Consider the following 13,457-nt stretch of genomic DNA (forward strand, 5'->3'; position numbering starts at 1 on the left):
TTGGAACAAGAACTGTGCCGAGACTACGACCAGTTTTGCCTCCTGGAAGATGCCAATCCCCCAATGTGGCAGTGATCAAACGGGGGTGTTTTCCCGTGGGATCTTCCAAACATTAGATTAGGTCTAATGGGACTTCAGGTTATATGACTCACAACAGATCAGATATTACTATTAGAGCTCATCGTCACATCAGTCACTCATACCTAAAGTTCAAGTTGGTCCATAAAGGTATGAGGACGGGATGCCCGTGGTTAGTTGTATTTAACGGGGGCGATTCTATGATCAGTCTTTAAGGGGTGCTCATCCCCCAATGAGAATGTGACATGAATACAGTGCCTTGGAAAAGTGCTAAACCCCCTCCTGCTAAATAAATCCTTAAATTCACTGGATAACAATTAATACATTTATGTATTATTATGCAAAATATTGAATGAATGAAAAAACTAAGGATGTTCCTTTCTTCATGAACTACCAGCATCAAATTATAATAAACAATAATATATTTAAAAAATATATATTATTATTATTTTTAGGGGTGCTGAGATGAAATTTAGGGGTGCTTGAGCACTAAAAGGGTCTAAAATCGCCACTGGTATTTAATCTGTTGCATCACCTGCCTCAGTTCAAGTGTTTGTTTCTCTCCAAGTGTTCTCTCACAAGGCGTTCTTTCACAATATTGATAAGAGCCAAGAAGGATGTTATTCACAGCATTGGATGCCCATTGCCCATCATGAGCATGTGTAATATTCGGGATTGTAATAATAATTCAAATCGTATCTCAACTCACTTGTTTCTTAAGTTTAATATTGTGCTTTATTGCTTTGCACATTTACAATAGTGGATATGATCCTAACATTGGAAGGCCAAAAAGGGTTGTTTTTATAAAAATAACACACAATTTAGGCACTTTTACTAACTCACAGTGCAGCAGCCGCCAGGTCCGATTGCAGTCCTGGTTATTCACTTGCTCCATTTAAGTCGATTTTATGATGCCATCTAGTGACAACTCTGAAACAACCCTGGAACTAGAAACAACCAAACAACCACAACCGTGATACGTGCCTGAAGTCAAGAAAAGCATGTACATCGTTTTTCTGAAAATTATGTTCCAACGATAAAAAATTAACAGTTACAGAATAAGGAGTGAGTCAGGTAGATCAAGGGTTGCAGAGAGAAAAAGAGTGATACAAATGGTTAGCCATTAGAGAAATTCGGGATTTGGGGATAACTTTTAGGTTAGGTCCTATCCGTTAGGACCAGAGAATGTCTAATATGGGGAGAAGTTCCCGGAGAACTGCCACTCTCGGAAACTTCCGGATTCTGAAATGTTTGCAGTTCCACCCTAAGTCTGTTTATATGGACAGTGTGCAAAGATCAAAGAACAGTGCATTTATCTGTGACCAAATGGTGTAGGGTCCATAAAACATACCATAAAATACCGGCCAGCCCTGTCGGAGGGCGGAGATAGCTAGAAGTGAGATCAAGGGTTGCAGTCTACAGAGGTGGGAATCGATATGTTATAGAGAGAGACAGGGTGAGAGAGGAGAAAGAGAGATACAAATGGTCAGCCATTAGAGAAAGGCCTAATGGGTAGGGTTTCAGATTAGTAATGAGTGTTTTGTGTCTTATGGTACATAGTCCTGTTTTGTGATTTTTTATTTTACCGCTCTCATGAGCAGCATGAAGATAGTTTGCTGTGTTCTGTATTGCTGCAGTGGTGTCAATACAAGGTAAGTGCTCACTGGATTTCATTTTTTGCAATTACAATCCCAAGTCTCCAAATCCAAAGTTTATTGTTGATTTGCATGAAACGCTTATTGTGAAGTAACTAATCCTAAATGATTATTTTGAAGAAAATCATAAAGACTATAAAGAGGAGTTGTATGCCAGAGATCAAGTTTTTCTCACAGTGTTACATGTTTTCACCAGACAAAATAAACCTGAGAAACATACACCTCACCAAATGATCACAATTACATATGCTTAGTCAACATTATGACAGACAAAAGATTTCCTTTATATGTTAAATCTGAGTTCTCATTAGCTTGGTGCTGTTTCCTCCAGATCCCCCATTGGCCAACCATACTTAATTGTGGGCAGACACTAGACAGAGAAGGCATCTTTTGGCTCCAGAGAGACTCACCAGAGAGACTACAGAGAGAGATTGAACCAGGGACAGCAGTGCCCAGAGAGAGGATCAAACAGAAAGAACAGTGACAGTGAGAAACAAACTTCTAGAGACTAGATACAAGACAGGATCCAGAGAGACAGAGAAGAGACACCAGAGTTATGGAGAAACATCACTGCGACTCTTGTGGGAAGAGCCTTTCCTCATTCAGTAGCCTCCAGAAGCACATGCTAATCCACACTGGAGAGAAGCCCTACAGCTGTGACGTCTGTGGTAAAACCTTTAGACAGGCTGGTACTCTCAATGTTCACCGCAGGATCCACACTGAAGAGAAGCCCTACAGCTGTGACCTCTGTGATAAAACCTTTAGCCAGGTTGGCAATTTCAAAGCTCACCGCAGGATCCACACTGGAGAGAAACCCTACAGCTGTGACCTCTGTAATGAAACCTTTAGCCTGGCTAATACTCTCAACCTTCACCGCAGGATCCACACTGGAGAGAAGCCCTACAGCTGTGACGTATGTGGTAAAACTTTTAGCCAGGCTAGCAGTTTAAGAGGTCACCGCAGGATCCACACTGAGGAGAAACCCTACAGCTGTGACCTCTGTGGTAAAACCTTTAAAAAGGCTGGCCATCTCACAATTCACCGAAGGATCCACACTGGAGAGAAGCCCTACAGGTGTGACCTCTGTGATAAAACCTTTGGCATGGCTAGTACTCTCAATGATCACCGCAGGACCCACACGGAAGAGAAGCCCTACAGCTGTGAAGTCTGTGGTAAAACCTTTAAAAAGGCTGGCCATTTCACAGTTCACCGCAGGACCCACACCACAGATAAGCCCTACAGCTCTGACCTCTGTGGTAAAACCTTTAGCATGGCTAGTACTCTCAATGATCACTGCAGGACCCCCACTGAAGACAAGCCCTACAGCTGTGACATCTGTGGTAAAAACTTTAGCCTGGCTAGTACTCTCGATGATCACCGCAAGGCCCACACTGAAAAAAAGCCCTACAGCTGTGACGTCTGTGGTGAAACTTTTAGCCAGGCTGGCGGATTAAGAGGTCACCGCCGGATCCACACTCAGGAGAAGCCCTACAGCTGTGACGTCTGTGGTAAAACCTTTAAAAAGGCTGGCCATTTCACAGTTCACCGCAGGACCCACACTGAAGAGAAGCCCTATAACTGTGACCTCTGTGATAAAACCTTTAGCCTGGCTAGTACTCTCAATGATCACCGCAAGGCCCACACCGGAAAGAAGCCCTACAGCTGTGACCTCTGTGATAAAACCTTTAGCCTGGCTAGTACTCTCAATGACCACCGCAAGACCCACACTGGAGAAAAGCCCTACAGCTGTGACCTCTGTGATAAAACCTTTAGCCTGGCTAGTACTCTCAATGATCACCGCAAGGCCCACACCGGAGAGAAGCCCTCCAGCAGTGACCTCTGTGATAAAACCTTTAGCCTGGCTAGTACTCTCAATGACCACCGCAGAGCCCACACTGGAGAAAAGCCCTACAGCTGTGACGTCTGTGGTGAAACCTTTAGCCAGGCTGGCGGATTAAGAGGTCACCGCCGGATCCACACTCAGGAGAAGCCCTACAGCTGTGACGTCTGTGGTAAAACCTTTAAAAAGCCTGGCCATTTCATAGTTCACCGCAGGACCCACACTGAAGAGAAGCCCTATAACTGTGACCTCTGTGATAAAACCTTTAGCCTGGCTAGTACTCTCAATGATCACCGCAAGGCCCACACCGGAGAGAAGCCCTACAGCTGTGATCTCTGTGGTAAAACCTTTAGCCAAGCTAGTACTTTCAACGTTCACCGCAGAGCCCACACTGGAGAAAAGCCCTATAGCTGTGACGTCTGTGATAAAACCTTTAGCCTGGCTAGTACTCTTAATGATCACCGCAAGGCCCACACTGAAAAAAAGCCCTACAGCTGTGACGTCTGTGGTAAAACTTTTAGCCAGGCTGGCCGTTTAAGAGGTCACAGCAGGATCCACACTCAGGAGAAGCCCTACAGCTGTGACCTCTGTGATAAAGCCTTTAAAACTGCTGGCCATCTCACAGTTCACCGAAAGACCCACACTGATGAGAAGCCCTATAACTGTGACCTCTGTGATAAAACCTTTAGCCTGGCTAGTACTCTTAATGATTACCGCAGAACCCACACTGGAGAAAAGGCCGACAGCTCTGACGTCTGTGATAAAACCTTTAGCCTGGCTAGTACTCTCAATGATCACCGCAAGGCCCACACCAGAGACAAGCCCTACAGCTGTGACGTCTGTGGTAAAACCTTTAGCCAAGCTAGTACTCTCAACGTTCACCGCAGAACCCACACTGGAGAAAAGCCCTACAGCTCTGAGGTCTGTGATAAAACCTGTAGCCTCGCTAGTACTCTCAATGACCACCGCAAGGCCCACACTGGAGAAAAGCCCTACAGCTGTGACCTCTGTGATAAAACCTTTAGCCTGGCTAGTACTCTCGATGACCACCGCAAGGCCCATACTGGAGAAAAGCTTTACAGCTGTGACCTCTGTGATAAAACCTTTAGCCTGGCTAGTACTCTCAATGATCACCGCAAGGCCCACACTGAAAAAAAGCCCTACAGCTGTGACGTCTGTGGTGAAACTTTTAGCCAGGCTGGCGGATTAAGAGGTCACCACCGGATCCACACTCAGGAGAAGCCCTACAGCTGTGACCTCTGTGATAAAACCTTTAGCCTGGCTAGTACTCTTAATGACCACCGCATGGCCCACACCGGAGAGAAGCCCTACAGCTGTGACCTCTGTGATAAAACCTTTAGCCTGGCTAGTACTCTCAATGACCACCGCAAGACCCACACTGGAGAGAAGCCCTACAGCTGTGACCTCTGTGGTAAAACCTTTAGCCAAGCTAGTACTCTCAACGTTCACCGCAGAGCCCACACTGGAGAAAAGCCCTATAGCTGTGACGTCTGTGATAAAACCTTTAGCCTGGCTAGTACTCTCAATGATCACCGCAAGGCCCACACTGAAAAAAAGCCCTACAGCTGTGACGTCTGTGGTAAAACTTTTAGCCAGGCTGGCCGTTTAAGAGGTCACAGCAGGATCCACACTCAGGAGAAGCCCTACAGCTGTGACCTCTGTGATAAAGCCTTTAAAACTGCTGGCCATCTCACAGTTCACCGAAAGACCCACACTGATGAGAAGCCCTATAACTGTGACCTCTGTGATAAAACCTTTAGCCTGGCTAGTACTCTTAATGATTACCGCAGAACCCACACTGGAGAAAAGGCCGACAGCTCTGACGTCTGTGATAAAACCTTTAGCCTGGCTAGTACTCTCAATGATCACCGCAAGGCCCACACCAGAGACAAGCCCTACAGCTGTGACGTCTGTGGTAAAACCTTTAGCCAAGCTAGTACTCTCAACGTTCACCGCAGAACCCACACTGGAGAAAAGCCCTACAGCTCTGAGGTCTGTGATAAAACCTGTAGCCTCGCTAGTACTCTCAATGACCACCGCAAGGCCCACACTGGAGAAAAGCCCTACAGCTGTGACCTCTGTGATAAAACCTTTAGCCTGGCTAGTACTCTCGATGACCACCGCAAGGCCCATACTGGAGAAAAGCTTTACAGCTGTGACCTCTGTGATAAAACCTTTAGCCTGGCTAGTACTCTCAATGATCACCGCAAGGCCCACACTGAAAAAAAGCCCTACAGCTGTGACGTCTGTGGTGAAACTTTTAGCCAGGCTGGCGGATTAAGAGGTCACCACCGGATCCACACTCAGGAGAAGCCCTACAGCTGTGACCTCTGTGATAAAACCTTTAGCCTGGCTAGTACTCTTAATGACCACCGCATGGCCCACACCGGAGAGAAGCCCTACAGCTGTGACCTCTGTGATAAAACCTTTAGCCTGGCTAGTACTCTCAATGACCACCGCAAGACCCACACTGGAGAGAAGCCCTACAGCTGTGACCTCTGTGGTAAAACCTTTAGCCAAGCTAGTACTCTCAACGTTCACCGCAGAGCCCACACTGGAGAAAAGCCCTATAGCTGTGACGTCTGTGATAAAACCTTTAGCCTGGCTAGTACTCTCAATGATCACCGCAAGGCCCACACTGAAAAAAAGCCCTACAGCTGTGACGTCTGTGGTAAAACTTTTAGCCAGGCTGGCCGTTTAAGAGGTCACAGCAGGATCCACACTCAGGAGAAGCCCTACAGCTGTGACCTCTGTGATAAAGCCTTTAAAACGGCTGGCCATCTCACAGTTCACCGAAAGACCCACACTGATGAGAAGCCCTATAACTGTGACCTCTGTGATAAAACCTTTAGCCTGGCTAGTACTCTTAATGATCACCGCAGAACCCACACTGGAGAAAAGGCCGACAGCTCTGACGTCTGTGATAAAACCTTTAGCCTGGCTAGTACTCTCAATGATCACCGCAAGGCCCACACCAGAGACAAGCCCTACAGCTGTGACGTCTGTGGTAAAACCTTTAGCCAAGCTAGTACTCTCAACGTTCACCGCAGAACCCACACTGGAGAAAAGCCCTACAGCTGTGACCTCTGTGATAAAACCTTTAGCCTGGCTAGTACTCTCAATGACCACCGCAAGACCCACACTGGAGAGAAGCCCTACAGCTGTGACCTCTGTGGTAAAACCTTTAGCCAAGCTAGTACTCTCAACGTTCACCGCAGAGCCCACACTGGAGAAAAGCCCTACATCTCTGACGTCTGTGATAAAACCTTTAGCCTGGCTAGTACTCTCAATGATCACCGCAAGGCCCACACTGAAAAAAAGCCCTACAGCTGTGACGTCTGTGGTGAAACTTTTAGCCAGGCTGGCGGATTAAGAGGTCACCACCGGATCCACACTCAGGAGAAGCCCTACAGCTGTGACCTCTGTGATAAAACCTTTAGCCTGGCTAGTACTCTCAATGACCACCGCAAGGCCCACACCGGAGAGAAGCCCTACAGCTGTGACCTCTGTCGTAAAACCTTTAGCCTGGCTAGTACTCTCAATGATCACCGCAAAGTCCACACTAAAAAAAAGGCCTACAGCTGTGACGTCTGTGGTAAAACTTTTAGCCAGGCTGGCGGTTTAAGAGGTCACCGCAGGATCCACACTGAGGAGAAGCCCTACAGCTGTGACCTCTGTGATAAAGCCTTTAAAAAGGCTGGCCATCTCACAGTTCACCGAAGGATCCACACTGGAGAGAAGCCCTACAACTGTGGACTGTGTGGTAAAACCTTTAGACTGGCTAGTACTCTCAACGTTCACCGCAGTATCCACACCGGAGAGAAGCCCTACAGCTGTGACGTCTGTGGTAAAACCTTTAAAAAGGCTTTCCATTTCACAGATCACCGCAGTATCCACACCGGAGAGAAGCCCTACAGCTGTGACCTCTGTAGTAAAACCTTTAGACTGGCTAGTAATCTCCACGTTCACCGCAGGATCCACACCGGAGAGAAGCCCTACAACTGTAACCTCTGTGGTAAAACCTTTAGCCAGTCTAGTGCTCTCAACATTCACCGTAGGATACACACAGGGGAAAAGCCCTACAGCTGTGAATACTGTGATAAAGCCTTCTCTACCTCAGCTTCTTTTAAGAATCACAGTAGGATCCACACAGGAGAGAAGCCCTATAGCTGCCCACACTGTGATTACTCAGGTAAAACAAATGGCAATCTAAAGAGTCACCTGCGTACCCACAATAGAAAAAACCCAAAGCAGTGATGTCTGGGGCCAAGCTTTCCCAGCACTCACCACCTTAGAGAACCTCTGTATGACCCACAGCTGGAAGAACTACTGGCCTACACCTACTGGGACAGCACATGCAGTAACACCAGATCTACAGTCCAACACATTTGGTTTTTCAGACCATAAGGAATATATTTCAGACAATATTGACTGATTATATTGAAACTGTCGATATTTACTCGGACTATATAGAAGTCCTGTTGTTCTATTAACTTTCTTTCTGCTGTTCTTTCTACATACACTAGTTGTTGCTTTGGATAAAAGTGTCTGCTATATGGACATAAATTGCTGCACGTCGATACTTCATCATCACTTGGATTCAGTCTGTTAGCTTCGTTGGTAAATGTAAAGCCTTTTGTAAAAACTGATTTGAAAAGTGACATACAAATAAAGTTGTCTGACCTTCTCTATACCTTCTCTATCTTGGTTGATTTGTTTTGTGACAGTTCACCTAAATTTGGTTTTCTTAAGTTTAATGTTGTGCTTTATCCCTTTTTGTACATGTATGTTACTGTAGTGGATAGGATCCTAACATTGGAAGGCCAGAAAAAGTAGTTTTTATCCAAAGTAACACACCATTTAGGCTTACGTAGATGGGCTTGTAGATGTGATGGAATTCCCCTTTACACTTCAAGTATCATAGAAAGGGATTTACTCGATTGGATACCAAAATAGTCAGAGGCTATTTCAATAATTACTTGTCCTAAACAAACATCCTGAATAATGTTGTTGGTGACCCGTCCAATGCACACTGATCTTCATCCATTCTTGTAGAATATGGACACACAGTCTGTATTTACATTTGCAACTCAAGGGTCATGAGACTGAATGGTTATACAACAAATGGGTTAATTGTCCTATTTACCAGATGATAGCCTGATAACAGGGCAGTTTACACATTTCTCTCCTACCTCACTGGAATCTTCTCACACTAACTGTATTTTACCCTCCAACTTAGTTTAGATTTGTTCTCATTAGACTATCGCATGACCTGCCATGTGTCTATAATACAAACTTAAAGTTATCTTAAGATGTGCAATTTGCATCTGGGAGAGACGTTACTCACAAAGAAGTGGAAACTATTCAAGTTTTCATATTTAAGTCAAGTTCCTCTAAGGATACAATGTTTCTTCTTATTCAACTGTTTATGGCTGGCTGCCTTCTTGTGTGTGGAGACAAAGAAGACTGTGGAACAAAGATGTGATAAACACCAACTTTGTGGAAGATTTTTGGGTACATTGGGAGTTTTTTGGAGTCATCATCAAAAAGAGCAATACTGCCTCAATTAACAGGGCGAGGGAGATTGCAAAGAAAAACTTGCTGGCTGGTTAAGTGCATAAGTCGAAGGTCTAGCCATGGAGTCTTATAGACAAAAACAGTCATAAGTACAATGCTGTTAATTAGCCAACTTGGATGTGGACAAAGTGAAGCCTTTCTGACAGTAATCATTGATCGGTCTTCTCAACAGGAGCCATTTCAACAGCCAAAGAAGAACGTGGCAGTAAGTAATAACTGTATTGGAACAAAAACACTTCAGAACATCTTTGTTTGGATGTCATTAGGCAACTCTCAACTCCACCCTTTGCAGGGCTCAAGTTTTATCCAAGGTTTGCTGGTGACGTTTCTAATTGGCTGGCTTCAAACTGGAGACAACTATCTACTCGGCAGGAATCTGCACCTCATCCATTAATTGTGTATAGCGGGACAAGTTATCCCTTACTTCTCAGCGAGAGAAATTGTTGAAATGCATGAGAGCCCTGGATTAGCTTGTTTGATTTGAAGAGGGGCTTGTATGACTGTGGGCTTTCCTGCATTGCCTTTAACATGTCATCATTTAGTACATGCTTTCCTGCATTGCCTTTAACATGTCATCATTTAGTACATGCTTCAATCCAAAGCTATTTACAGGGGGGATTTGAATTTACCACCTCTTGATGTGCTGTCAAATCCTCTGCTAGTCTGCTGTATCAAACTATTGTGAATAGTTACAAAAATGACTCTCCCATATCTTTCCAATAAAGCTATATATATATTACTCCTAAATAAGAAATGTAACAATCAAGAAGATATGGAATTCAAACAGTGATGCCAACTGTTTTCTTAAAACAATTTACTGCTATTATATGCGAGGACCAAAAAAATATTTCAAAGCAGAATAGATTCCAAATGGAGAATGAATAGGAGGGGTTCTGTTGCTCCTCAGGATCAAAAGGCAAAATGTGTGCTCTTGCATCAGTTCATTTAATGCTGAAGATCCATCCACTCACATCAAAAAATGTCATGACAAGCACAGTAACACTTAACTAAACTTAACTGATCGGGGACTGAGACTTTGAAAATGATTATTTTCCAGGTGAGTGGATATAATTGACAATCGACAGCAATATCGCAAACTCTGCAAATACCTCTTAGAAGCTTACCAAATACGATGCAAGAGCAGAGCAGTATGTTCTGCACAGATCATCCTTCAAAAAGGAACATCTTTGAAACCATAACTTAACGGATCACTCAACAGCGCATCAAAAACAGTCAATTAAGAAGGCAGCGAAAAAACTTATTGTATTCAAATACAAATTTAAAAGTTTTTTTTTTATGGTAGGTAATGGAAGGAACAGGACAGTTCTGCAGAGAAATGGAGGAGTCATCCGGAGCAGCGTACAATCATGATTGGCTCCAGAGAGGCTGCCGATCAGACCTTAGAAGGCCAGACCAGACCAGACCAGACCAGGCCCAACAGGACCAATGTGTCAGAGCATAGCAGCACCAGTTCAACTGAGGGGCAGGCAGGAGGGCTCTGACCCAGTGTCCACACCACCCTCCCTCCCCCGGTCCTGCTCCTGGGGGGACCCCGTGGCCGAGCCCTGGGCCGCCTCCTTCTTGTCCAGTTCCTGTTGAGTTTGGATCTTCCGGATGAGCTCCTTAATCTACTCACGCTTGGTCTTTCATCCATTGCTGTGGGAACCATTACGATAAGTTGAAAACCTAAGAAGTGAATTCTACGTGTCAACATCGAAAAAAAGGGTCATCGTTAGTTCATTGATACATTAAAGATAATCGTGGTTCACATTAAAAATATGTACCTTGGAGTTTCTAAATAACTACTCCACATCCCAAAAGCTTTTGGGGCTAGTGTGCTGAATGTCCAGTCCAACCTCTGCTCTCACCTGGATGAAGCTTTCCACATACAGCAGGATGTACACTCCACAGTCGCTGAAGTTGTCCTGCTGAGGTACTCGAGCCCTTCATCACGTCCTTCCCAAAGCTCCGCTGGCTTCCTTTCCTCGCCTCCCATTCCACCTCCAGGTACCTGCAGCCACACACACACACACACACACACACACAATGTCACCACCAAATGATGACACAGCGGAGCGTCCTTCTTAATGTTCTGAACGAGGATCACTTACTCTGTCAGTTTTTCACAACAGTGCATCTGGCAGGGCCACGCAGAGTCCATCAGAATCAAAATGGTTTTCGATTGCCATGTAAGTTTACACAAACACAGAATTGACTGTGGCAGGAAGGTGCAGACAATAGGCGTATACAGATCTTAATTGAAAAAAGTAGAATGTATGAATAAGAGAGAGAGTGCGTCCAGCACAGACAGTGATTCACCCTGCCCTTCCGCTGGACGATCCAGCTGACCCTAACTTACCTCCCAGGGGTGTGTTGAGCAGCCTTGTGGGTGTGCGTTCATGCTTGGGAACTCTCTAGTGTCCCCTGTGGCGTTTAGAGGTCATGGTCAGCGTTTACATGGCGGCTTCCCTGTCTTCCTCCTCTCACAGTGTTTCTCTGCAGCTGCTGGCTCCTTGTTGTCTCTTGTTGTCTCTCGCTCTCCTGTACAGAGTCTTCACCTATGTTACTGAGGGGCAAAGTGTCCTACCCCCCCCCCCAACTCCCATAGGCCCAGCGGGGAGACACTCACATCTCCTTCTGACCGCTTGCCCTGTCGGTCAGTGTTTATTAGTTAGGTTTAGAGGGCACAAGTCATCAGAAAGACGATAACATTTGATGAAAAATTATAATACACAACTACACAGAGGAAAAATAAAAATAACTGCAAACCAAGTTATAAATCACTGCAAACCAAGTAAACACAGTGGACAAATTACGTCCAGCCTGTGACATATACCGTAGAGACATTTATAACTTAAATGTGTCATACACAAGGTGGCAGCAATAGCCTTGTGTGTCTAGTGTATCTATCTAACTGTGTGTATTGAACTATGATATGTGCCCTGCCTCTCTCCAGCCTGCTGTCTACATATGGGGCAAGGAGCCTCTGACAGCCTCCACGCTGGCCTCCACTCCTCTGCACTACCACAAACTGATGCTGGGAGAGTGTCTCATCACCCTCATCCACAAGGTGCAACCACGCCTGGCTCACATCTCACCAGAATGTTCCTGGAGATGGATGGAATGAAATGCACATCAACAACTATTTGCTTACAGTAAATAATACTGATTATAATGATGTGTTACTGTATAACACTGTGAATCACTTCCACCATCATAGTTTCAGGGCTGACTGTAACACCTACACGTCCCTATGTACTTTCACCTGTTCACCACCAGAGGGCATCATCTCCTGAATTCTAGCCAGACCTCTTGTTCACCTATTTTGATTTCCAATCCCCACCTGTATGTAGATCCCCTCTCACCACAGTCACTTTGCAAAGTCTTGTCTAGTGTTACTACCTGTGTATACCCTGTTACCCTGATCGAGAGCCTGTTAGGATGTACCCTGACCCAGTCTCTGGGATCAACTTTCTGATCTCACTTGCTCCTGTCTGACCCATCCCCAGCCCATGCTCAGGCCCCGGTCCATCCTGTACCGTGAGGTCCAGACGGCTCACGCCCTGGTCCATCCTGTACCGTGAGGTCCAGACGGCTCACGCCCTGGTCCATCCTGTACCGTGAGGTCCAGACGGCTCACGCCCTGGTCCATCCTGTACCGTGAGGTCCAGACGGCTCAGGCCCTGCTCCATCCCGTACCGTGAGGTCCAGACGGCTCAGGCCCTGGTCCATCCTGCACCGTGAGGTCCAGACGGCTCAGGCCCTGGTCCAGTGGGGGGGGCAGCTGAACCCTGGGCACGCCTCATGTCTCCCTTTCCCCCCAACATTGTAGAAACGCCCCCTCGGGGCTTAGCAGCTTCTGGACAGTGTCAGTCTCTGGGTTCTCCCTGACTCACTATGGAAGACAGATCCTGCTTCTTACAAGATCTCAGAACGGATTCCAATATGTTGGTAATTGAATTGAAGTTGTTAGCATTGGAGCCACTGAAATACTGTTAGAATAGTTGTTTTTTTAATCATGATATGAACACAGATACATTCTCATCTTTCTTGAACAGAATATTTGTCATGCCCTCTACCTCTGCCCCCTAGTGGTGGTGTTTGGTGGGTGTGGCCACAGTCTCTGGTTCCCAGTTACCCACACCCACTGCCTCAGTCTCCACACCTCTCTCCCATCAACTCATCAGCCCTGCAGTATATCAACTCTGGTTTTCATATCATTCATCGCCGGATTATAGTTTTGTACCCTGCCAAACCCCTGCACAGCCTACCCTGCCTGTCCCGTC

The 13,457-nt window shown here is 45.8% G+C and overlaps 1 protein-coding gene across 1 annotated transcript; it reads left to right on the plus strand.

The window, feature by feature from the left end:
• Nucleotides 1-2,233: 2,233 nt before the first annotated feature.
• On the plus strand, nucleotides 2,234-13,130 carry LOC124482542 (zinc finger protein 271-like). Its single transcript, XM_047042899.1, has 13 exons — nucleotides 2,234-2,422; nucleotides 2,939-3,073; nucleotides 3,275-3,406; nucleotides 4,199-4,417; nucleotides 5,291-5,586; nucleotides 6,383-6,510; nucleotides 6,699-7,786; nucleotides 10,993-11,178; nucleotides 11,609-11,616; nucleotides 12,128-12,241; nucleotides 12,681-12,751; nucleotides 12,843-12,911; nucleotides 13,004-13,130. Exons 1-13 carry the CDS (start codon nucleotides 2,290-2,292, stop codon nucleotides 13,128-13,130), a joined length of 2,706 nt encoding a protein of 901 aa, XP_046898855.1. The 5' UTR covers nucleotides 2,234-2,289.
• Nucleotides 13,131-13,457: the final 327 nt, after the last annotated feature.

This window comes from Hypomesus transpacificus, chromosome 20 (genome assembly GCF_021917145.1).
Source record: "Hypomesus transpacificus isolate Combined female chromosome 20, fHypTra1, whole genome shotgun sequence".
Taxonomy (NCBI): Eukaryota; Metazoa; Chordata; class Actinopteri; order Osmeriformes; family Osmeridae; genus Hypomesus; species Hypomesus transpacificus.

What these genes read in the sequence shown, in the direction of transcription:
- LOC124482542 (XM_047042899.1), top strand. Translation starts at nt 2,290, where the DNA reads ATGGAGAAACATCACTGCGACTCTTGTGGGAAGAGCCTTTCCTCATTC. An exon ending in TAAAACCTTTAGACAGGCTG is followed by an intron (nt 2,423 to 2,938) that starts GTACTCTCAATG and finishes GCCATTTCACAG; the next exon opens with TTCACCGCAGGACCCACACC. An exon ending in AAAAGGCCGACAGCTCTGAC is followed by an intron (nt 6,511 to 6,698) that starts GTCTGTGATAAA and finishes TAAAACCTTTAG; the next exon opens with CCTGGCTAGTACTCTCAATG.